Source organism: Motacilla alba, chromosome 13, assembly GCF_015832195.1.
Source record: "Motacilla alba alba isolate MOTALB_02 chromosome 13, Motacilla_alba_V1.0_pri, whole genome shotgun sequence".
NCBI lineage: Eukaryota > Metazoa > Chordata > Aves > Passeriformes > Motacillidae > Motacilla > Motacilla alba.
This window is the reverse complement of record NC_052028.1, coordinates 2,174,635-2,198,801: the sequence shown is the minus strand read 5'-3', so window position 1 is coordinate 2,198,801 and position 24,167 is coordinate 2,174,635. Positions and strand designations below refer to the sequence as shown.

The 24,167-nt window shown below is 58.4% G+C and overlaps 3 protein-coding genes across 3 annotated transcripts in view; all 3 read left to right on the top strand.

Annotated features, from left to right (window-relative positions):
* Positions 1 to 24,167, top strand: part of LOC119706656 (protocadherin gamma-A6-like) — a 206,834-nt gene that overhangs the window by 23,550 nt on the left and 159,117 nt on the right. The gene's annotated exons all lie outside the window — the stretch shown is intronic.
* On the top strand, positions 2,648 to 19,839 carry LOC119706643. The gene is given in 8 exon segments (XM_038150559.1): positions 2,648 to 4,078; positions 4,080 to 4,988; positions 4,991 to 5,236; positions 6,581 to 8,841; positions 8,885 to 9,059; positions 15,265 to 15,641; positions 15,643 to 18,079; positions 19,657 to 19,839. Coding segments are annotated over 8 exon segments (7,911 nt in total). The 5' UTR covers positions 2,648 to 2,755.
* LOC119706725 (protocadherin gamma-A2-like) lies at positions 19,401 to 23,798 on the top strand. Its single transcript, XM_038150669.1, has one exon. It carries the CDS (start codon positions 20,074 to 20,076, stop codon positions 22,714 to 22,716), a length of 2,643 nt encoding a protein of 880 aa, XP_038006597.1. The 5' UTR covers positions 19,401 to 20,073; the 3' UTR covers positions 22,717 to 23,798.

Sequence of the window (24,167 nt, the reverse complement as noted above, 5' to 3'; positions counted from 1 at the left end):
TCCTTCATTTACTCTGTATACTTGTTATTATCAACAACCCATATTCTCTTACGAACGTATGGTGTGCTAATGTCGCCTGCTCTTCTTGCAGTAGGAGTGGAAGTTGGGAGATGTGAGAGTGACTTTGTGTTCTGTTCCTGTTGGGAGAAATAGATGTAAACATGACTTTGGTAGACTGTGCCTCTCTGCGGAACAGAGCATGTGATAAAGATGGGGAGCAGATTCCCTCTCAGCCAATGTTGTGGTGAGCCATTCTCAGCTGGATGACTGCTGATCTTTTAGTAGGGTTGTTTATCATTTGTGTGCTCTGGAATCCCTCAGCTCCTTCTCCTCACGGTGGTGAGCAGACAATTGTACCTCCGTTCATGGTGTGGCTGCAGTGCATGATCACCTCATGATAGATTTGAGCAGGGAGGAGATGGCCACAAGCAAAACCTGAGAGTGGCCTGGCGTGGAAGACAGAGCAGAGAGGGGAGCTCTGTGTGTGAGGCTGGAGAAGAACTCGGTCATTGCCGTGCTTGTCACATGTCGTGGATGACACCAGGCTGGGCTGATGGAGGGCAGTGTGATTTGAGTTGCTTCTGTAGGGCAAGGGAGACCTAGCAGAAGTTGTTGCATCTGTCCATTTCCATGTGTTTCCAAGTCTTGCCATGCTGGTTGTGATGAGCTCAGGCTCAGGGTGTCTGATCCCATGTGGAAGGTCTCCTCTGTGCCAGCTGCCCGAGTGCAGGTGCAGCTCCCACTCACACCTGTGATGTTGCAGCTGTGCAGAGGAAGGGTTTCATGAGCACTCCTGGTGTGCTCAGCCAGGAACATTTGGTCTGTGCTGTAAAATGCAGAATCATCTCTGCTGGAGTCATCAAAGGGCAGAGTGGCCGCCCAGCCCAGCCCAGATTGCCCCGCGCAGAGCAGGGGCCAGTGGGAGAAGGTGTGCAGTGTCCCCCAGGCCATGGCCCAGAGGAACATGCTGGGCAATCAGCTGGAGGCTGTGAAATGGCTGCGGAGCAGGCTGGAGAGGCAGCTGCAGAGAGTTACAGACGGTGGCTGCGTGTCCAGGTGGAGAGCAGTGACTTGTGCTGTCCCTCCAGGGCCTGACTGGGCCCAGTTCTGTTCCGCAGCTTGGTGGCCGATGGCATTGAGTCACCTTCAGGCAGCTGGCAGCTGACACCGACTGGAGCTGATTCTCGGGAGGGCAGAGATGGCAGCCAGGGACAGGCTGGAGAAGGGGCCCCGTGCAAGCATCATGGAATGGATCAAAGTGCCAGGTGCTGCACGGGGCTGGGGCAATCCCCAGTTTCCAGAGAGAGTGGGGGATAGGGAAGAGCTTTGCAGAGAAGCGCTTTGGGTGATTGGTGGGTGCTAAGGTGGGACATGAGCTGCCCATGGGCACCTGCTGCTCCCTCCAATTGTGTCCTGCAGTGCATGACAAGCACTCTGCCCAGCAGGTCGAGGGAGGTTCTTTCCCCCCTCTAAGCTCTTTTTGTGAGAGCGTAGACTGCATGCAGGTGTTGGGCCAATATCCCAATGGACAGGCCAGAGTTCCCCTGGAAGCGGCCTGAGTGTTGGAGCTTCTCTGCAATGCAGAAGGACTGCAGGAGTTTTCTGTCTACAAGCATGGGGAAATGATTCCTCCGTTCCGATTTTTAAAAGCTTTTTTTTTTTCTGTTTTGGTTTACAAGTACACTTCTAGAAAATATGCACAGGTATCTTTTTAAGAGGGCCTTCGGTCATAGGATAGCAGAGAAATATTTTGAACTAAAAGAAGGGGGCTTTTGATTAGGAGAAAGCTTTTGATGTGGGTTGTGAGGAAATGGAAGCTATTGCCCAGAGTAGTTTTAGATATGCCTCCAACATTCAAATCTAGTAAAAATTGTTCCAGCTCATGGCATAGGTGTGGATTATGTTAGCATTAAAGAAAAGCTTAGCTGAAATGTGAAAACATTGTTTCACTCTTTGAAGTGTAGCGTTGCTTTGCACTTTCCATTGTCAGGTTCTCAGATATGGAGATGCAGATGAAACAACTTTAATGAGTCAGAAAGAAAAGAGTAAAAGTTATTCTGCTATCTTAGCATGGAGGATGATTATATTGATTTAGGCTGATCGTATCTCGAAATAATTCCACCCAGATAATGGAAGGAAAATTCAGGAAAAGTGTGGAAAAGCTCTTGAAGTCTTCCCCATATGGTCGGTTATTGCTGGTGTTAATGGACCATTATTTTATTAAGAGTGGCTGAATTCCATTCTATACTGCCCTGCCATGAACATTTCCTTCTGACAGTAGAATGTGCCTGAAAAGAATGCCCTGAAAGCACGCGACAGGACATTTCAGAGAGAAACGGCTCGGAGTGGAGTCACGGAAGTTCTTCTGCGCGGGCGGTTGGCAGCGGGGAGCGGCCCCGGGGCCGGTGCAGCCGCTGAGCCGCGCCCAAAGCCGGGCCCCGCCGAGCGCGGCCATCGGGCGGCTGCAGCGGCGCGGCGGCGCCTCCGGGTGTCGCTGTTGGCCGCCGCCGAGCGGCGCTGGAGCCGCCGCCGCCGCCGCCGCAGCGTCCTGCCCCCGCAGGCTGCTCGCTCGCCCGGCGCCGGCCACAGCGGCAGCGGCAGCGGCCGCAGCAGCGAGAGGCGGCGAGAGGCGGCGAGAGGCGGCGCGCCGAGCTCGGTGCCTTTCGGCGGTGTCGGCGGCGGGCGGCGAGAGCGGCTGGAAGGGCGGCGGGGCGGCGGCAGGAGGCAGGAGCGCGGCGAGCGCGGCGGGCGGAGAATGGCGGGGAGGCGGCGGCAGAGGCGCGGGCCGGGCGGCGGGCGAGCGCTGCTGGCCGCGGTGCTGCTGTGCGTGTGCTGCCGGGCGGCGGCCGAGCGGGTCCGCTACGCCATCGCCGAGGAGCTGGGCAGAGGCTCGCTCGTGGGGCCGCTGGCGCGGGACCTGGGGCTCAGCGCCGACGAGCTGCCGGCGCGCAAGCTGCAGGTGGCGTCTGCCGGCAAGAAGCAGCTGAAATACTTCACGGTGGATGAGGAGAACGGGAACCTGTACGTGAACGAGAGGCTGGACCGGGAGGAGATGTGCGGCGACTCGGCGACCTGCTCCGTCAGCTTCGAGGCGCTGGTGCACAATCCGCTGAACATCTTCCGCGTCGAGGTGTCCATTGAGGACGTGAATGACAACTCCCCAGTTTTCAGCAAAGCTGTTCTGGACCTCGAGATTGGTGAATGGACGCTTCCCGGTGCTCGTTTTCCCCTGGAAATGGCCCGAGATATGGATGTGGGCAGAAACTCTCTTTTGTTTTACCAACTCACCAGCAACCCGTTCTTCACTTTGGCCATGAAGGAGAGCACTGGTGGAAAAAAACAGCCCGAATTGGTGCTGGAGACAGCATTGGACCGGGAGAAGCAGAGTTCCTTCGAGCTGGTGCTGACGGCTGTGGACGGTGGGGAGCCCTCGAGATCCGGGACTGTCCAGATTCTGGTTAACATCACCGACGCAAACGACAACCCGCCCGAGTTCAGCAAAAGGGTCTACGAGGCGCGAGTGGCAGAGAATCTGCCGGCGGGGTCTCTGGTGCTGCGGGTGCAGGCGAAGGATGCGGACGCGGGCGCTAACGGGAGAGTCTTTTATTCCTTCGGCAACGTCGCGGAGAGCATCCGCTCGCTGTTCACTATTGACAGTGAGAGTGGCGAGGTGAGGACGGCGGGTCCCCTCGATTTCGAGGAACAGAGTAAATACAGCTTTCGGCTGGAGGCGAGGGACGGTGGAGGGCTCACCGATCACTGCGAAGTTCAGATCGATATCACGGACGAGAATGACAACGCCCCGGAGATCACGATTCTTTCACTCTCGAGTCCCGTACCTGAGGACGCGCCGGTCGGCACCGTGGTGGCTGTGCTGAACGTGAACGACCCGGACTCGGGCGAGAACGGTCAGGTGTCGTGCGAGTTGTCGGGCGAGGCGCCGCTGTCGCTGGTGGCGTCGTCGGGCGGCTCGTACAAGGTGGTGACGGCGAGCGCGCTGGACCGCGAGCAGGCGTGCGAGCACCGCGTGACGGTGGTGGCCCGGGACCGGGGCAGGCCGGCGCTGCGGAGCAGCAGGGGAGCTGGTGCTGGAGGTGTCGGACGTGAACGACAACGCGCCGGTGTTCGAGGAGGCGGCGTACAGCGCGTACGTGGCGGAGAACAACGCGGCGGGCGCGCTGGTGCTGCGCGTGCAGGCGCGGGACGCGGACGCGGGCGCCAACGGGCGCGTGAGCTACTGGCTGGCGGGCGGCAGCGCGGGCGCGGCGGGCGCGGCGCCGCTCGTGTCGGTGGAGGCGCGGAGCGGCGCGCTGTACGCGCAGCGCTCCTTGGACTACGAGCGGTGCCGCGAGTTCGCGGTGGCCGTGCGGGCGCAGGACGGCGGCTCGCCGGCGCGCAGCTCCACGGCCACGGTGCGCGTCTTCGTGCTGGACCGCAACGACAACGCGCCCAGGGTGCTGTGGCCGGCGGCGGCGGCGGCGGCGGCGGCGGGAGAGGCGGCGGGAGGGGCGGCGGCGCCTTTCGAGGTGGTGCCGCGCTCGGCCGAGGCCGGCTACCTGGTGGCCAAGGTGGTGGCGGTGGACGCGGACGCGGGGCGCAACGCGTGGCTGTCGTACGAGCTGGTGGCGGCGTCGGAGCCGGCGCTGTTCCGCGTGGGGCTGCACAGCGGCGAGGTGCGCACGGCGCGCGCCGTGTCCGAGCGGGACGCGGCCAAGCAGCGTGTGGTGGCCGTGGTGAAGGACCACGGGCAGCCGGCGCTGTCGGCCACGGCCACGCTGCACGTGGTGCTGGCCGAGAGCTTGCAGGAGGCGCTGCCGGAGCTGAGCGAGCGGCCGGCGGGCGCCGAGGCGGCGGCGGCGGCCGAGCTGCAGTTCTACCTGGTGCTGGCGCTGGCGCTGCTGTCGGCGCTCTTGGTGCTGAGCGTGGCGCTGGCCGTGCTGGCGCGGCTGCGCCGGGCCGGGCCGCCCGCCGTGCTGCGCTGCCTGGGCGCGCAGCGCTTCTCTCGCTGGCCGGCGCCGCCTTCCCGGCCGACTTCTGCGAGGGCACCTTGCCCTACTCCTACAACCTGTGCGTGGCGCCGCCGGCCCGCGCCCCGCCCGAGGCCGCTTGGCCGCCGCCGCCGCCGGTGCCCATCCTGTCGGCGGAGGAGCTTCTGGGCGGGGATTCCTGCGACAAGCCGAGCCTGAGCTGCAGCGCCGTTGTGGGGGAGGTGCCCGCCGAGCCTGACGCAGCTCAGGTATGTAAGCTCACACTCTTTCCCTACTATCAGGCGTCTTGTTTGGTCTTGGGCTTCGTTTCTCTTCTCTGGCACCGCCGATATTTTTTTTCAGAACCCTTTCAATAATCTTGTTCGGTCCTTCTTTGGCAAGATGTCTTTTCAACCGGCACTTGTCACTTCATCAGGTGTCTGACGTGTTGGTAAATTCAGTAGCCTGTTTAAATCCTTTTGTATAAATTGTTGGAGATGTGGTCTTCTTTTCATTTGACACATCTTCAGATTCATGGGGTAAGCTTTTTTCCTAAAATCTGGTTTTTTTTTTTAATATTATGAGTCATAAATTACAAGGGTGTATTCTTGTGAAATGCGAAATCTGCTTGCTTTTAACGGTGTGCTTAATGGTAGTTGTTTTAGTTTTGTAGAGGACTCGAGAGTACAGTGTGTGTGCTGCTTGGTTACTCTTGAATACTAAGCCTCAGAGTGAGAGCAGAGGCTATCTTGAATAAGAGCATGTGAAAAATTCTGTAGTGTATTTGGAAAAGAGGGAGAAGTGCAGAATGATTCCGAGGATCCCGTTATGTGCAGAAGAAAAGTAACGAAAGTCCCAAAAGGGCAGAGAGGGAAATGTCATTGAAGAGGAAACTTCATCAATGGCTTGTGGTATTTTTATTAGCAATTTGGGGAACTCATGGGCATGCTGGAATTTAAGTGGGACGCCGTAGTGTCCCGTAAATAGGATGAGAAAAAACTTCGTCCACGACTACTACAAGACAGTTGGTCACATGGAGGGAGGAAATTGTGCTTCTGCGCCGCTGATAAGGATCGTTAGGATAGGCATGTCATGCTAAGATACCTTTATATCTACATAGTTTCACGATTACAAAAACAGTTCCTGGTGCGATAGAAACAGCCTTACTCCGAGGGGTGTGTCATTTCTACAGAGTAGTGACAAGCTGGAGGATCAAAGAGAGAGAGGCTGGAGAAAAAACGAGGAGTGTCGTCCGTGCTGGAACGGACGAGGTATCCCCGAACCGACAGACGGGTCGCGCTCGGCAGGCAGGGACACGGCTGGGCAGCGCTCGGTGCCTGCAGTGCCGGGAGGAGGCTGCGGGCGCCGCTGTTGACCGAGAGGAGCGAGAGGGAGCTCGGAGCGCCGCAGCCCCGCCCGCTGCGGAGCGGCTCGTTCTCAGGCGGGTTTGGCGGCTGGGTGAGCGTTCTACGATCGTCACCGCGTAGCGGCTCGGTGCTGCAGCAAGTCAGGGGGACTGGTGGAAGCGGCGAGCCGTAGTTGGAGCCGGAGAGAGAGCGGCAGGGGCTGAAGCAGTCGGGAACCTGGTCGGCGGTCGGTGGTTTGGACAGTAGTACCGTGCCGGCGGTGCCGCGGCGGCGATGTGCGCGGCGGGGAGGCGCTGGGGCCGGCGGCAGCGAGCTCTGCTCTGGGCCGTGCTGCTGGCAGCGTGGGAGGCGGCGTGGGGGCAGCTGCGCTACTCGGTGCCCGAGGAGATGCCCAAGGGCTCCTTCGTGGGCGACGTGGCCAAGGACCTGGGGCTGCAGCTGCCGGAGATCAGCGACCGCGGCGTTCGCATTGTAGAAAGAGGTCGGACGCAGTATTTCGCTGTGCACGGGAAGACGGGACATTTAGTGACGGCGGAGAGGATCGACAGAGAGCAGCTGTGCGAGAATGTGCAGCAATGCGTGCTGCGCTGTGAGCTGATAGTGGAGGGGGAAATGAAGTTTTATGAAATAGAGGTGGAAATCGCAGACATTAACGACAACGCGCCCAGCTTCAAGGACATTGAGCTGGAACTGAAAATGAGCGAAACCACAGCTCCAGGGTCACGGTTTCCCCTGCCCGACGCTCACGACCCAGACTCGGGCCGGAATTCCCTGCAGAGCTACGAGCTGAGCGGTGACGAGCACTTCTCGCTGGCCGTGCAGGCGGGCCCCGGCGGCGATCAGCGTCCCGAGCTGGTGCTGGCGAAGGCGCTGGACCGGGAGGAAGCGGCGTTTCACGAGCTGGTGCTGCGGGCGATGGACGGCGGCGATCCGGCCCGGACGGGCACGGCTCGGATCCGCGTAACCGTGCTGGACGCGAACGACAACGCGCCGGTGTTCAGCCAGGCGGAGTACACGGTGCGTGTGCCCGAGGACGTGCCCGTGGGCTCCATCCTCGTCACTGTCACGGCCACCGACGCCGACGAGGGCCTGAACGGACACGTGAAATACAGTTTTCATAGAATTTCAAAAAGGGCATCCGAACTTTTTGACCTTGAATCTAGGACAGGAGAAATAACCCTTAAGGAGAACTTGGACTTCGAAGAAATTTCCACATTTGAAATGGAGCTGCAGGCACGGGACGGGGGAGAGCTATTCGACACAGCCAAAGTCACAATCTCCGTCACAGACGTCAACGACAATGCCCCTGAACTGACCGTATCGTCTGCATTGACTGAGATCACTGAAGACGCCCCGTCGGGGACGGTGGTTGCCCTGCTGCACGTAAATGATGTAGACTCGGGGGCCAACGGTGAGGTGCGCTGCTCACTCGATGGGGGCGTCCCGTTCCGGCTTCAAAGGTCGCAGGGCAATTACTACCGCGTGGTGACGGCGGGAGAGCTGGACCGGGAGCAGGTGTCGGAGTACAACGTGACGGTGCGGGCGGCCGACGGCGGGCGGCCGGCGCTGCAGAGCAGCGCGGTGCTGGCGCTGCGGGTGCTGGACGTGAACGACAACGCGCCGGTGTTCGCGGAGGAGCGCTACAGCGCGCGGCTGGCGGAGAACAACGCGGCGGGCGCGCTGGTGCTGACGGTGCGCGCCACGGACGCGGACTGGGGGCAGAACGCGCGCGTGCGCTACCGGCTGGCGGAGGGGCGGGTGCGGGGCGCGCCGCTGTCGTCGTACGTGTCGGTGCAGGCGGAGACGGGCGCGCTGTACGCGCTGCGCTCCTTGGACTACGAGCAGCTGCGCGAGCTGCAGCTGTGGGTGCGTGCGGAGGACGGCGGCGCGCCGGCGCTCGGCAGCAACGTGTCGGTGCGGCTGGAGGTGCTGGACGAGAACGACAACGCGCCGCAGGTGCTGTACCCGCCGGCGGCCGCGGCGCTGGGCTCGGGCGCCGCGTGGTCGGGCGTGGAGCTGGCGCCGCGGCGCTCGGAGGCCGGCGCGCTGGTGGCCAAGGTGGTGGCGGTGGACGCGGACGCGGGGCAGAACGCGTGGCTGTCCTACGAGCTGGCCAAGGCCACGGAGCCGGGGCTGTTCCGCGTGGGGCTGCACAGCGGCGAGGTGCGCACGGCGCGCTCGCCGCTGGCCCGCGACGCGGCGCGCCACAGCCTGGTGGTGCTGGTGCGGGACCACGGGCGGCCGGCGCTGTCGGCCACGGCCACGCTGAGCGTGGTGCTGGCCGAGAGCGTGGCCGAGCTGCTGGCCGAGCTGGGCAGCGCGGCCGACGAGGCGGCGGCGCCGGGCGAGCCGGCCGCCAGCCTGACGCGCTGGCTCGTGCTGGCCGTGGCCGCCGTGTCGTGCCTCTTCGTGGCCTTCCTGCTGCTGCTGCTGGCGCTGCGCCTGCGCCGCTGCCACCGCCGCCAGCTGCTGCCGCCGGACGGCGGCGCCTTGCGCGGCGTGCCCGTGTCGCACTTCGTGGGCATCGACGGCGTGCGCGCCTTCCTGCAGTCCCTACTCGCACGACGTGTCGCTCACGGCCGACTCGCGCAAGAGCCAGCTGCGCCTCTCGGCCGCCGCCTGCTGCGACACCCTCCCGGCCCGGCCGCCGCCCGACGAGCCCGCGCCGCTGCTCGGGGACGAGGATCTTGCCGGCGCCCTCCCCGCGGATCCCGCCCCTCCCTCGGTGAGTTTCTTCGGTGCAGGTTTTCTCCACCACGCTTTCTCCTCGTGCTGTCGAGCACTTTCTCCGCCGTGCTGTCTGTCTTGATCAGCAGATTTTGCTTTAAAGCCTGGTGAAGTTTCCTTTGGTAAAAATCTGAAGGCTGGTGCCCGTTGCTGTCGTTATGTGAACATGGGGTGGGTCCTCAGCCTTCCAGTTAGAGAAGAAGGAAGGAGAGAGAAGGCTGCCGCTGGCAGGCTGTTCGTTAGATCCGAAGTTTGGGTATTGATCCGGTTCCAGGTGTTGTTCCCCTGTGTCAGCTGTGCTCTGTAGAATCTGTGTTGCTGTCAGCTTTAGCTCTTCTGAAGGGATGAATCTCGTTATTAAGAAATACAACTTTATAGCAGGCTCCTGTGTGTTCCCAAGAGCACATGTGCCTTAAGAGGTAGAATGTGTCTTGAACCAAATGCTGTTGGCTTTGTGTGGAACCTCTCTGCAAGTTCCTTTTAGCCATTATCACTCTCCATGATACACAGTGAAGGTCAGGAGGAATAGTGTTTGCATCATCCGTGCTTTGGTTGTGTCGCCAAGAGAGGATTGGACCAGGCAACAAGTGGTCCCTGATGATGTGTGTCTGCATGTTAAGAACATGAAGGATCCTCTTGAAGTTGTGATTCTTTAAAAGCCTGAGGGTGGCTGCATGTGGAGGAGGAATTGCAGGAGGAAATGGCAGAACTGCTTTGGTTGGTGCTTGTTTTCTAAGGTAGAGCTTTGTCAGATGGGGCTGGATGAGCCTTGGCTGGAAAAGATTTAGCGTGGCAAGAGAATTGCGTGGATGGGAAGGGAGAGACTGAAGGTGCAGCAGGAGATACAAGGTTGTCATAGCTCCCTGTGAGCAGATATTCACTGAGTCAGTGTCTCTTGGAGACTGCTGGGCTTTTCCTTGGAGACCCATGAAGTCTCTTCAGAGAACTTCAGTGAGCAGCAAATGCAGCTGGCACAGCACAGAGATGTACAGAGAGCTGTGTGAACTTGGTGGTGGGAAGAAAAATGGTCTGTGGAGCTGGGCCCCCAGTGTCACATGTTTTTGAGCTATTTGGGTGAAAGGACACCAGGGATGGTATGAAGGGTTGGAAATCTGAGTGCTGTGAGCCGTGCGTGAATGTCTGCTGAAAGACTCCCGGGAATGTTTTCCTCCATTCCCTGTCCAGCTCCTATCTCTAGGATGAAGCAATGTGAGGTTCATGTCCCCAGAGTAATTGTCTAGAAGATCTGCATTCCAGCTGCATGGAGAACCCTGTGAGGTTCTTGCTCAGTGTTTTCTTGTCATCCTAACTGACTCACTTCAAAGCTTAATTTTGTCCTTATGCCTGATGCTGTATGGGAATTGCAGGCTGTGTTTTCAGTGTCTATAAACAACGGCGTTGATCATCTACTCTGAGTTATATAACCCAGAAGAGTGTTGTGAGCTCTTCAACTCTGCAGGTGTTGACTTTGTGTCTCGTTCTTCTGATGACCTGAAGATGGTTCTTTCATGTTTGTAGGTGAAAAGGGAGAGACTTCCCTAGACATGTTTCTTGAAAATGTCTCTGTAATAAATGCTTTTCTTGTCCCATGGCTAGGGTGAGATGTCAAATCGTAGCAATAGGAAGGAGATACTCTCCGAGCAACTCTTCTTTTGATGGAGTCTCTCTAAATTGTGAAGATCTGTGCTGAGCACGGGAGCTGTGAAGGGTTAGGAGGGAATGCTGGGTGTGTGGTGTGTGAGGAGGTCCTGGTGGAGACATGGCATGTGTTGTGCTGATGCCCAGGGCTATTGCTGGCCCTCTGAAAATGAGTCAGGAGGAGCCTTATGATTTCCAGTTGTGTGCTTTGGACTGAAATGGCCCAGTTTGGGCTCCATGTTCCTTTGCATCGGGAGTGGTAGTCTCACATCCTGTGAGGAGTCCATGTGCTGAAGCATGGTGGTGTTGCCTTTGAGGTGATACTGGGGTGTGTGGGTCTGTGCCAGAGCTGGTAATAATTTATGGCCTACAGGACATTTCCCACTTGATCAAATAACTGGGAGAAGAGAATACTCCTAGTTGTGACGCTCGGGCTCTGAGAAGCTGTGCCCATGAGTTTTCTTCCAGTGGTGTCTGTGTGCAAAGTTGGCTGTCCTGTTGTGTTTGGAGAGAGAGATGAAGTCTGTGTGTCCAGAGGCAGGGCTGGTGCTGGAGTTCTCTGTGCTGCAGTTCAAAATGCAGGAATGAATGGTGTCCAGTTCTGTTTGTGCCAGGAGTTAGCTGAGGCCCACAGCTGTGGTTCCAAACTTTTTCTTCCTCTTGCTATCCAAGGACATGACAGTCTGGGGCCTGTGTAGTGAGCTCCTGTGTGAGGCCCCTGTGTGTTGGTTCCAGTCCAGTTTCCTGGGCTGTGTATATACTGCAGCTGAGCAATCTGCAAGGGGAGGCCGTGACTGATACTCTCCTGGTGTTTGCCCATTCTTGGCTGGGTTGATTTCAATTGTCTTTGATATTTTCTTTAGTTTGGGTTGGTTTGTTTGTTGGTTTGTTTGTATTTTTGTCAAGGAGTAAAGCTGATCCTCCCAGCTGTGCCTGGCAATCCTGCAAACTCCCAACCATGTAATTCTCCCGTGGGGAGAATATCTCTCCTCCATCCCTTGAAGCTGTACATGTAATCATGTTATCCTGGAAGCACAGAATCATGGAATGGTTTGTGCTGCAAAGGACCTTAAAGCTGCTCTTGTTCCAGCTCCTGTGCCATGGGCAGGGGCATCTTCCACCAGAGCAGGTTGCTCAGAGCCCCGGCCAGCCTGACCTTGGATATTTCCTTCCAGAAATACAACTTCATGAAGGGATGTTTGCCCAAGGCGTTGCTTTCTCTGTGGCCAACATGGAGGCAAACTGTTGGTTTGTGTTGCTGGTGAAAGGGAAGGCTGTGAATGCAGAGTGAGGAGGGTGAGAGCTCAGTTCTGTGCCGGGCAAATCGGTGACTCAGTGTGGGTTTGGCAGAGGAATGGTTTGATTTTGTGCTTGGTGCCAAGGGCAGAGCCATTGCTGTTCTGATCCTGGTTTCTCTGTCATGAACGACAATGACTGTCCCCCAACAGTAACATTTTCCACAGTAACTGTTTGTGTAGAAGCATAATTGTTGGCTGGAAGAGGCAATTAATCCTGTGTGAAACCTCCATTATCTGTATCTCTGTGCCACACTGTGCTAGAGAGTTTCTTTGGAGTTATATTTACACTTTCATTCATGCGTTTGTTTCCAGGAAGGGTGCAGCTCATTTCCACAATTCTCGTCATTACTTTCAAATATGAAACAGTGACTGTTGTTTTTCATCACATCTTTACTTCAGCCACCTCAGACTGAGCAGTGTTTGTGGGGAATAGGAAGCAGAAGTGATGGGGGAATCTGTTGAAATTTGTCAGAAGATTTACCTTGAGGAAGAGGCTGATGAGAAGCTGTATAATGTGATGGTTTCATAACTGTGCGAGGTGTGCAGGCCATGCAGTAGAAAACATTGCCAACGAGAGGAGTAATTCTTCAAATCAACCCATTATTTTATCTTACCGTGTATGTCCTCAGTGTCACACACCTGCAGCTTGAGAATTCAGTCATTTCTACATGCTCTCAGGGATGAATTTTAATGTCTGCAATAAAGGCCAAGGAGACTTCTCTGTGAGCATTTCTGACTATTCATTGCCTTCTAAGGATTGTCTGAGTGTTCTTGCCTTATCCAATTCATATTTTTGGGTATTCTGTGTGGGGTTTTTTTTATTTTGTTTTGTTTTTCCTTGATTTACTCAGAATGTAGGTATAATTTTTATTATCAACAAGCCATATTTTTTTAGCAACGTATGGTGTGCTAATTTCCCATGCTCTTGTTTCAGTGGGAGTGGAAGTTGGGAGATGTGAGAGTGACTTTGTGTTCTGTTCCTGTTGGGAGAAATAGATGTAAACATGACTTTGGTAGACTTTGCCTCTCTGTGGAACAGAGCGTGTGATAAAGAAGGGGAGCAGATTCCCTCTCAGCCAATGTGGTGAGCCATTGACAGTTGGATGACTGCTGATCTTTTAGTAGGGTTGTTTATCATTTGTGTGCTCTGGAATCCCTCAGCTCCTTCTCGTCATGGTGGTGAGCAGACAATTGTACCTCCGTTCATGGTGTGGCTGCAGTGCATGATCACCTCATGATAGATTTGAGCAGGGAGGAGATGGCCACAAGCAAAACCTGAGAGTGGCCTGGCGTGGAAGACAGAGCAGAGAGGGGAGCTCTGTGTGTGAGGCTGGAGAAGAACTCGGTCATTGCCGTGCTTGTCACATGTCGTGGATGACACCAGGCTGGGCCTGATGGAGGGCAGTGTGATTTGAGTTGCTTCTGTAGGGCAAGGGAGACCTAGCAGAAGTTGTTGCATCTGTCCATTTCCATGTGTTTCCAAGTCTTGCCATGCTGGTTGTGATGAGCTCAGGCTCAGGGTGTCTGATCCCATGTGGAAGGTCTCCTCTGTGCCAGCTGCCCGAGTGCAGGTGCAGCTCCCACTCACACCTGTGATGTTGCAGCTGTGCAGAGGAAGGGTTTCATGAGCACTCCTGGTGTGCTCAGCCAGGAACATTTGGTCTGTGCTGTAAAATGCAGAATCATCTCTGCTGGAGTCATCAAAGGGCAGAGTGGCCGCCCAGCCCAGCCCAGATTGCCCCGCGCAGAGCAGGGGCCAGTGGGAGAAGGTGTGCAGTGTCCCCAGGCCATGGCCCAGAGGAACATGCTGGGCAATCAGCTGGAGGCTGTGAAATGGCTGCGGAGCAGGCTGGAGAGGCAGCTGCAGAGAGTTACAGACGGTGGCTGCGTGTCCAGGTGGAGAGCAGTGACTTGTGCTGTCCCTCCAGGGCCTGACTGGGCCCAGTTCTGTTCCGCAGCTTGGTGGCCGATGGCATTGAGTCACCTTCAGGCAGCTGGCAGCTGACACCGACTGGAGCTGATTCTCGGGAGGGCAGAGATGGCAGCCAGGGACAGGCTGGAGAAGGGGCCCCGTGCAAGCATCATGGAATGGATCAAAGTGCCAGGTGCTGCACGGGGCTGGGGCAATCCCCAGTTTCCAGAGAGAGTGGGGGATAGGGAAGAGCTTTGCCGAGAAGCGCTTTGGGTGATTGGTGGGTGCTAAGGTGGGACATGAGCTGCCCATGGGCACCTGCTGCTCCCTCCAAGTGTGTCCTGCAGTGCATGACATGCACTCTGCCCAGCAGGTCCAGGGAGGTTCTTTCCCCCCTCTAAACTCTTTTTGTGAGAGCATAGACTGTGTGCAGGTGTTGGGCCAATATCCCAATGGACAGGCCAGAGTTCTCAGAAGGATCACGAGAGTGGCACGAGGGCTGGAACATTTCTGTTATGCAGAAGGACTGAAGGAGCTTAGGTCTTTAAGCATGGAGAATGGATACCTTTTTGTAGACTTCTCAACGTTTGTTTCTGCTGTTTCAGTTTATGAATAAGCATATAGGAAATGTGGACAGAACTCTGTTTACCTGGGCTAGTTATTCTAGAACAGCAGAGCAATGTTTTAAGTAAAGGAAGGGATGTTTTGATTAGGAGAAAGCTTTTCAGTGTGGCTTGTGAGGAAATGGAAGATATTGCCCAGAGAAGTTTTGGGTGTGCCTCCAACATTCAAGTCTATCAGCAAGTGTTCCTGCTCCTGTCAGAGCTGTGGAACAAATGGCCTTTAGAAAAAAGTTTAAATTGGAAACTGCAAATATCTTTTGGCTCTATGAAGGACTCAGGGTTGCTTTGCACTTTCCATTGTTAGGCGCTCAGAAATAGAGATGCAGACGAAACAACTTTAATGAGTCTGAAAGAAAAGAGTAAATGTTTTTTCTGCTATCTTGGCAGAGGGGATGATTATATTGATTTAGGCTGATCGTTTCTCGAAATAATTCCACCCAGATAATGAAAGGAAAATTCAGGAAAGGTGTGGAAAAGCTCATGAAGTCTTCCCTATATGGTCTGTTATTGATGGTGTTAATGGACCATTATTTTATTAAGAGTGGCTGAATTCCATTGTGTACCGCCCTGCCATGCATACCTCCTTCTGACAGTAGAATGTGACTGAAAAGAATGCCCTGAAAGCACTCGACAGGCATCTCGGATTGAAACGGCTCGGAGTGGAGTTACGGAAGTTCTTCTGCGCGGGCGGTTGGCAGCGGGGAGCGGCCCCGGGGCCGGTGCAGCCGCTGAGCCGCGCCCAAAGCCGGGCCCCGCCGAGCGCGGCCATCGGGCGGCTGCAGCGGCGCGGCGGCGCCTCCGGGTGTCGCTGTTGGCCGCCGCCGAGCGGCGCTGGAGCCGCCGCCGCCGCCGCCGCAGCGTCCTGCCCCCGCAGGCTGCTCGCTCGCCCGGCGCCGGCCACAGCGGCAGCGGCCGCGGCCGCAGCAGCGAGAGGCGGCGAGAGGCGGCGAGAGGCGGCGCGCCGAGCTCGGTGCCTTTCGGCGGTGTCGGCGGCGGGCGGCGAGAGCGGCTGGAAGGGCGGCGGGGCGGCGGCAGGAGGCAGGAGCGCGGCGAGCGCGGCGGGCGGAGAATGGCGGGGAGGCGGCGGCAGAGGCGCGGGCCGGGCGGCGGGCGAGCGCTGCTGGCCGCGGTGCTGCTGTGCGTGTGCTGCCGGGCGGCGGCCGAGCGGGTCCGCTACGCCATCGCCGAGGAGCTGGGCAGAGGCTCGCTCGTGGGGCCGCTGGCGCGGGACCTGGGGCTCAGCGCCGACGAGCTGCCGGCGCGCAAACTGCAGGTGGCGTCTGCCGGCAAGAAGCAGCTGAAATACTTCACGGTGGATGAGGAGAACGGGAACCTGTACGTGAACGAGAGGCTGGACCGGGAGGAGATGTGCGGCGACTCGGCGACCTGCTCCGTCAGCTTCGAGGCGCTGGTGCACAACCCGCTGAACGTCTTCCACGTCGACGTGGCTATTGAGGATGTGAATGACAATTCCCCGGTCTTCAGCAAGGCTGCTCTGGAACTGGAAATCACAGAATTGACGCTTCCCGGTGCTCGTTTTCCACTGGAGACGGCACGAGACGCTGATGTGGGAAGGAATTCGCTGTTGACTTACCAACTAACCAGCAGCCCGTCCTTCTCACTGGCCTTAAAAGAGAGCCCTGACGGAGGCAAGCAACCAGAATTGGTGCTGGACAGAGCCTTGGACCGGGAGAAGCAGAGTTCCTTTGAGCTGGTGTTGACGGCAGTGGACGGTGGGGAACCTGCGAGATCCGGGACTGTCCAGGTTCTCATCAACGTCACAGACGCCAATGACAACCCACCCGTGTTCAGCAAAAGCGTCTACGAGGCGCGAGTGGCAGAGAATTTACCAGCAGGGTCACTGGTACTGCAGGTTCAGGCGAAGGATGCAGACGCTGGCACAAACGGGCAGGTGTCCTACTCCTTCGGCAATGTCCCTGACGCTATCAGTGCGTTGTTCACTGTCGAACGGGAAACTGGGGAGGTGAGGACGGCGGGTCCCCTCGATTTCGAGGAGAAGAGCAAATACATCTTTGGCCTGGAGGCGAGGGATGGCGGGGGTTTGGTATCACACTGCAAGGTGCAGATCGACATCATAGACGAGAACGACAACGCGCCCGAGATCACGATTCTTTCACTCTCGAGTCCCGTGCCCGAGGACGCTCCGGTCGGCACCGTGGTGGCCGTGCTGAACGTGAACGATCCTGATTCGGGCGAGAACGGTCAGGTGTCGTGCGAGCTGTCGGGCGAGGCGCCGCTGTCGCTGGTGGCGTCGTCGGGCGGCTCGTACAAGGTGGTGACGGCGAGCGCGCTGGACCGCGAGCAGGCGAGCGAGCACCGCGTGACGGTGGTGGCCCGGGACCGGGGCAGGCCGGCGCTGCGGAGCAGCAGGGAGCTGGTGCTGGAGGTGTCGGACGTGAACGACAACGCGCCGGTGTTCGAGGAGGCGGCGTACAGCGCGTACGTGGCGGAGAACAACGCGGCGGGCGCGCTGGTGCTGCGCGTGCAGGCGCGGGACGCGGACGCGGGCGCCAACGGGCGCGTGAGCTACTGGCTGGCGGGCGGCAGCGCGGGCGCGGCGGGCGCGGCGCCGCTCGTGTCGGTGGAGGCGCGGAGCGGCGCGCTGTACGCGCAGCGCTCCTTGGACTACGAGCGGTGCCGCGAGTTCGCGGTGGCCGTGCGGGCGCAGGACGGCGGCTCGCCGGCGCGCAGCTCCACGGCCACGGTGCGCGTCTTCGTGCTGGACCGCAACGACAACGCGCCCAGGGTGCTGTGGCCGGCGGCGGCGGCGGCGGCGGCGGGAGAGGCGGCGGGAGGGGCGGCGGCGCCTTTCGAGGTGGTGCCGCGCTCGGCCGAGGCCGGCTACCTGGTGGCCAAGGTGGTGGCGGTGGACGCGGACGCGGGGCGCAACGCGTGGCTGTCGTACGAGCTGGTGGCGGCGTCGGAGCCGGCGCTGTTCCGCGTGGGGCTGCACAGCGGCGAGGTGCGCACGGCGCGCGCCGTGTCCGAGCGGGACGCGGCCAAGCAGCGTGTGGTGGCCGTGGTGAAGGACCACGGGCAGCCGGCGCTGTCGGCCACGGCCACGCTGCACGTGGTGCTGGCCGAGAGCTTGCAGGAGGCGCTGCCGGAGCTGAGCGAGCGGCCGGCGGGCGCCGAGGCGGCGGCGGCGGCGGCGGCCGAGCTGCAGTTCTACCTGGTGCTGGCGCTGGCGCTGCTGTCGGCGCTCTTGGTGCTGAGCGTGGCGCTGGCCGTGCTGGCGCGGCTGCGCCGGGCCGGGCCGCCCGCCGTGCTGCGCTGCCTGGGCGCGCAGCGCTTCTCGCTGGCCGGCGCCGCCTTCCCGGCCGACTTCTGCGAGGGCACCTTGCCCTACTCCTACAACCTGTGCGTGGCGCCGCCGGCCCGCGCCCCGCCCGAGGCCGCTTGGCCGCCGCCGCCGGTGCCCATCCTGTCGGCGGAGGAGCTTCTGGCCGGGGATTCCTGCGACAAGCCGAGCCTGAGCAGCAGCGCCCTGACGGGAGAGCCGCCGGCCGACCCGGATGCACCGCAGGTCTGTAAAGAGTTCGCTTCTTCTGGTTTCAAAAGTTTCCGAATCGTCTTTATTTTCCCTGGGTATTCTCTGCGCGGTGTCAGTGGGGATCTCGCCATCTGTGTCCCCACGTAGCAGCGGATGTTTTGAATTTTATCTCGGTCACAGCTTCACATGACAGGCTTTGATTATTGCTCTCCTTTCGGCTCGTAGCGGCGTTTCTCAGTGTTCCTCCATGTTTCTCGGGGTCGTGTTTTCGTCAGTTGCACAGTCCTGTCTCCGTGACGGACTGAAGTAAGGAACGGCTGTCCCCCGTTCACTGAGAGCAGGAAGCACTTGGTTCTTCCTTGGTCACAGGTTCAGCTTCAGGCTCGAGGTTTTGTCTTCAGCACTCCAGCTCTATAATCTAGAATGCGTTAGCAACATAGAAAGCAGATTGGTGTTCTGTGGAAGGAGAATGGCTGATTCTGCGTGATAGAGTCCAGGGAAAAGATAGAGGAAGAAAGCACTGACATGGGGTGTTGGAGATATTTCCTTCCTGATTGTTTTGTTCAGAAAGGGTGTGCTTGGAGCTCGTGTATATCTTTACACAACCCCCTTCGTTAAACTTTGTTTTGTTCCTTTTAGATTTAGAAAGGAAACGAACGTGGGAAGTTCCGTTCTCGATTCTAACTGATAGAAGCGTGTCGCCCGTTTTCGGGGGAATGCAGTAGTGGGATTAGGTGGCCTCTGTGTGTCATAGCTGGAAGTTCGCTGTGTTTTGCTTTTCATGATCATTGTTTCGTAGAGTGGTGAGAGTGTTGTAAGATTTCTGATTCAGAGATTTTTATTTTTCTATCGTCCTTTTACATGGATATTGGGGCTTGTAGAAGATCTCAAATATATCGAGAACTGCAAATTTTTGCAATACCGTTTACTAGGATAGACATGTGAGATATGAAGGGATCCCATATCAGGGGGATTGGCCAGGGGAGGGTTTAGGCGCTTGAATCAAGCCCATTTGCACATTGAGTAGTGGTCAGCACAGTTTCACGTGTTGTACTTTTGTTCTCCGGTCCCATAATTATTTACTTGTACACCTATCGTACGAACGTCAATTAGAGACAGTTAGATGAGTAGTTGACTAACGAGCTTCAGTGCTTAGCACATAGATTTCTGAAAAAAGGAAACAGGCAGTGATTTGATTAAATGTAAATCTGTATGAACTAAGGAAACACTAAGTGTATCGTTGGAGAAGATTTTAAATATTTGAAGTCCTGAAACTTTCAAAAGAAAAGAAAGCTGCATCTTTATTTTTACCCGTAATTCAGTCTTGTAACAATTGGCTCCCTGACTTTAAGAAGTATGCAATTGCCCTCGTCCCGCTTGTGTTAAATAACCTGGTATCTGTGTATTTGGGATTGGATCTCTTCCCGTTTTCTCTCTGAGAGCCTGTTGTTGAAGACGCTTTTGAACAAAACCGATACGATTAGCAATAACTTACAGGATAAAATTCGGAAAATAAGTTTTATTTTAGATATAATGACATTAAGAAGTGATGAGTTTCCCGTGCTGTTGAGGAACCCCGCCCACGGAATGCCCCTGCCGCCCTCCCGAAGGTGATAGCCTGGAGGATGGAAGCAGAGAGCGGCTGGAGAAATGCGGAGGCAGGAGATCGGCGCTGGACGAAAAGCGACATGTCCGTGGCGCCTGTCGCCTGTGCGGAGCAAGGCAGGGCGGGCAGCGCCGGGCAGCGCTCGGTGCCTGCAGTGCCGGGAGGAGGCTGCGGGCGCCGCTGTTGACCGAGAGGAGCGAGAGGGAGCTCGGAGCGCCGCAGCCCCGCCCGCTGCGGAGCGGCTCAGTCGCTCGCTCTGTGTTAGGCTCGGGGACCGAGCGGGCTGGGATCGTCCCCGTGCTGCGGAACCGTGCTGCGGTGCCGGAAGAAGCGGGTGGAGAACCCAGCGGTAGCGAGATCGGCGGAGTGACCGGCGGGGAGCGGCCGGCGTGTTTGCGGTGCCAGCGGTGCCGCGGCGGCGATGTGCGCGGCGGGGAGGCGCTGGGGCCGGCGGCAGCGAGCTCTGCTCTGGGCCGTGCTGCTGGCAGCGTGGGAGGCGGCGTGGGGGCAGCTGCGCTACTCGGTGCCCGAGGAGATGCCCAAGGGCTCCTTCGTGGGCGACGTGGCCAAGGACCTGGGGCTGCAGCTGCCGGCGCTAGGCGACCGCGGCTTTCAAATTGTCTCCGAAGGTAGGACGCAGTATTTCGCTTTGCACGGGAAGACGGGACATTTAGTGACGGCGGAGAGGATCGACAGAGAGCAGCTGTGCCGGCTGGCGGAGAAATGCGTGCTGCGCTGTGAGCTGATAGTGGAGGGGGAAATGAAGTTCTATGGAATAGAAGTGGAAATCACGGACATTAACGACAACGCGCCCAGCTTCCGAGAGGCAGAAATAGAACTGAGAATGAGCGAGACGACCGCTCCAGGGTCGCGGTTTCCCCTGGCCGATGCTCACGACCCAGATTTAGGCCGGAATTCCCTGCAGAGCTACGAGCTGAGCGGTGACGAGCACTTCTCGCTGGCCGTGCAGGCGGGCCCCGGCGGCGATCAGCGTCCCGAGCTGGTGCTGGCGAAGGCGCTGGACCGGGAGGAGGCGGCGTTTCACGAGCTGGTGCTGCGGGCGACGGACGGCGGCGATCCGGCCCGGACGGGCACGGCTCGGATCCGCGTGACCGTGGTGGATGCGAACGACAACGCGCCGGTGTTCAGCCAGGCGGAGTACACGGTGCGTGTGCCCGAGGACGTGCCCGTGGGCTCCACCCTTGTGATCGTGACGGCTACGGACGCCGACGAAGGGCTGTACGGGGAAATTAAATACTCTTTGAAGAAAGAGGCGGACACAGCTGTTTTCCACGTGGACTCTGAGAGTGGAGCGATCACTCTGTTGCGGGCCCTGGACTTTGAGGAAGGCGACTCCTTTGAGCTGGAGGTGCTGGCACGGGACGGGGGAGGCCTGTCCGACACGGCAGAAGTCGGTATCACTGTGACAGACGTCAACGATAACGCACCCGAGATTTCGGTGAGGTCAGCGCTCAGCGAGATTTCTGAGGACGCTCCGTCGGGGACCGTGGTAGCTCTCCTACACGTGCAGGACCGGGACTCCGGGGCCAACGGCGAGGTGCGCTGCTGGCTCGACGAGGATGTCCCGTTCCGGCTTCAAAGCTCGCAGGGCAGCTACTACCGTGTGGTGACGGCGGGAGAGCTGGACCGGGAGCAGGTGTCGGAGTACAACGTGACGGTGCGGGCGGCCGACGGCGGGCGGCCGGCGCTGCAGAGCAGCGCGGTGCTGGCGCTGCGGGTGCTGGACGTGAACGACAACGCGCCGGTGTTCGCGGAGGAGCGCTACAGCGCGCGGCTGGCGGAGAACAACGCGGCGGGCGCGCTGGTGCTGACGGTGCGCGCCACGGACGCGGACTGGGGGCAGAACGCGCGCGTGCGCTACCGGCTGGCGGAGGGGCGGGTGCGGGGCGCGCCGCTGTCGTCGTACGTGTCGGTGCAGGCGGAGACGGGCGCGCTGTACGCGCTGCGCTCCTTGGACTACGAGCAGCTGCGCGAGCTGCAGCTGTGGGTGCGTGCGGAGGACGGCGGCGCGCCGGCGCTCGGCAGCAACGTGTCGGTGCGGCTGGAGGTGCTGGACGAGAACGACAACGCGCCGCAGGTGCTGTACCCGCCGGCGGCCGCGGCGCTGGGCTCGGGCGCCGCGTGGTCGGGCGTGGAGCTGGCGCCGCGGCGCTCGGAGGCCGGCGCGCTGGTGGCCAAGGTGGTGGCGGTGGACGCGGACGCGGGGCAGAACGCGTGGCTGTCCTACGAGCTGGCCAAGGCCACGGAGCCGGGGCTGTTCCGCGTGGGGCTGCACAGCGGCGAGGTGCGCACGGCGCGCTCGCCGCTGGCCCGCGACGCGGCGCGCCACAGCCTGGTGGTGCTGGTGCGGGACCACGGGCGGCCGGCGCTGTCGGCCACGGCCACGCTGAGCGTGGTGCTGGCCGAGAGCGTGGCCGAGCTGCTGGCCGAGCTGGGCAGCGCGGCCGACGAGGCGGCGGCGCCGGGCGAGCCGGCCGCCAGCCTGACGCGCTGGCTCGTGCTGGCCGTGGCCGCCGTGTCGTGCCTCTTCGTGGCCTTCCTGCTGCTGCTGCTGGCGCTGCGCCTGCGCCGCTGCCACCGCCGCCAGCTGCTGCCGCCGGACGGCGGCGCCTTGCGCGGCGTGCCCGTGTCGCACTTCGTGGGCATCGACGGCGTGCGCGCCTTCCTGCAGTCCTACTCGCACGACGTGTCGCTCACGGCCGACTCGCGCAAGAGCCAGCTGCGCCTCTCGGCCGCCGCCTGCTGCGACACCCTCCCGGCCCGGCCGCCGCCCGACGAGCCCGCGCCGCTGCTCGGGGACGAGGATCTTGCCGGCGCCCTCCCCTCGGATCCCGCCCCTCCCTCGGTGAGTCTCTTCGGTCGAGATTTTCTCTGCGTCGCTTTCTTCTGGTGCTGTCGAGCACTTTCTCCGCCGTGTTCTCTGCCTCGATCAGGAGATTTTGCTTTAAAGCCTGGTGAAGTTTCCTTTGGTGAGAAATCTGAAAGCTGGAGCACTTTGCTGTCGTTATGTGAAGACGGTGTGGGTCCTCAGTCTTTCCGCTAGTTCAGAATTAAAGAGGGAGAAGGCTGTTGCTGCCAGGCTGTTGTTGAAGTCAGAAGTTTATATAGAAGCGAGGTTCCAGGTGTGGTTCCCCTGTGTCAGCTGTGCTCTGTAGAATCTGTGTTGCTGTCAGCTTTAGCTTTTCTGAAGGGATGAATCTCGTTATTAAGAAATACAACTTTATAGCAGGCTCCTGTGTGTTCCCAAGAGCACATGTGCTTGGATAGGTAGAATGTGTCTTGAACCAAATGCTGTTGGCTTTGTGTGGAACCTCTCTGCAAGTTCTTTTTGGCCATTATCACTGTCCATGATACACAGTGAAGGTCAGCAGGAATAGTGTTTGCATCATCCGTGCTTTGGTTGTGTCGCCAAGAGAGGATTGGACCCGGCAACAAGTGGTCTCTGATGATGTGTGTCTGCCAGTTAAGAACATGAAGGATCCTCTTGAAGTTGTGTCTCTTTGAAAAGCCTGAGGGTGGCTGCATGTGGAGGAGGAATTGCAGGAGGAAATGGCAGAACTGCTTTGGTTGGTGCTTGTTTTCTAAGGTAGAGCTTTGTCAGATGGGGCTGGATGAGCCTTGGCTAGAAAAGATTTAGCGTGGCAAGAGAATTGCGTGGATGGGAAGGGAGAGACTGAAGGTGCAGCAGGAGATACAAGGTTGTCATAGCTCCCTGTGAGCAGATATTCCCTGAGTCAGTGTCTCTTGGAGACTGCTGGGCTTTTCCTTTGAGGCCCATGAAGTCTCTTCAGAGAACTTCAGTGAGCAGCAAATGCAGCTGGCACAGCACAGAGATGTACAGAGAGCTGTGTGAACTTGGTGGTGGGAAGAAAAATGGTCTGTGGAGCTGGGCCCCCCGTGTCACATGTTTTTGAGCTATTTGGGTGAAAGGACACCAGGGATGGTGTGAAGGGTTGGAAATCTGAGTGCTGTGAGCCGTGCGTGAATGTCTGCTGAAAGACTCCCGGGAATGTTTTCCTCCATTCCCTGTCCAGCTCCTATCTCTAGGATGAAGCAATGTGAGGTTCATCTCCCCAGAGTAATTGTCCAGAAGATCTGCATTCCAGCTGCATGGAGAACCCTGTGAGGTTCTTGCTCAGTATCTTCATGACATCCTAACTGACTCACTTCAAAGCTTAATTTTGTACTTATGACTGATGCTGTATGGGATTTGCAAGCTGTGTTTTCAGTGTCTATAAACAACGGCATCGATCATCTACTCTGAGTTATATAACCCAGCAGAGTGTTGTGAGCTCTTCAACTAAGCAGGTGTTGACTTTGAGTCTCGTTCTTCTGATGACCTGAAGATGGTTCTTTCGTGTTTGTAGGTGAAAAGGGAGAGACTTCCATAGACATGTTTCTTGAAAATGTCTCTGTAATAAATGCTTTTCTTGTCCCATGGCTAGGGTGAGATGTCAAATCGTAGCAATAGGAAGGAGATACTCTCCGAGCAAC

What these genes read in the sequence shown, in the direction of transcription:
- LOC119706725 (XM_038150669.1), top strand. Translation starts at nt 20,074, where the DNA reads ATGTGCGCGGCGGGGAGGCGCTGGGGCCGGCGGCAGCGAGCTCTGCTC.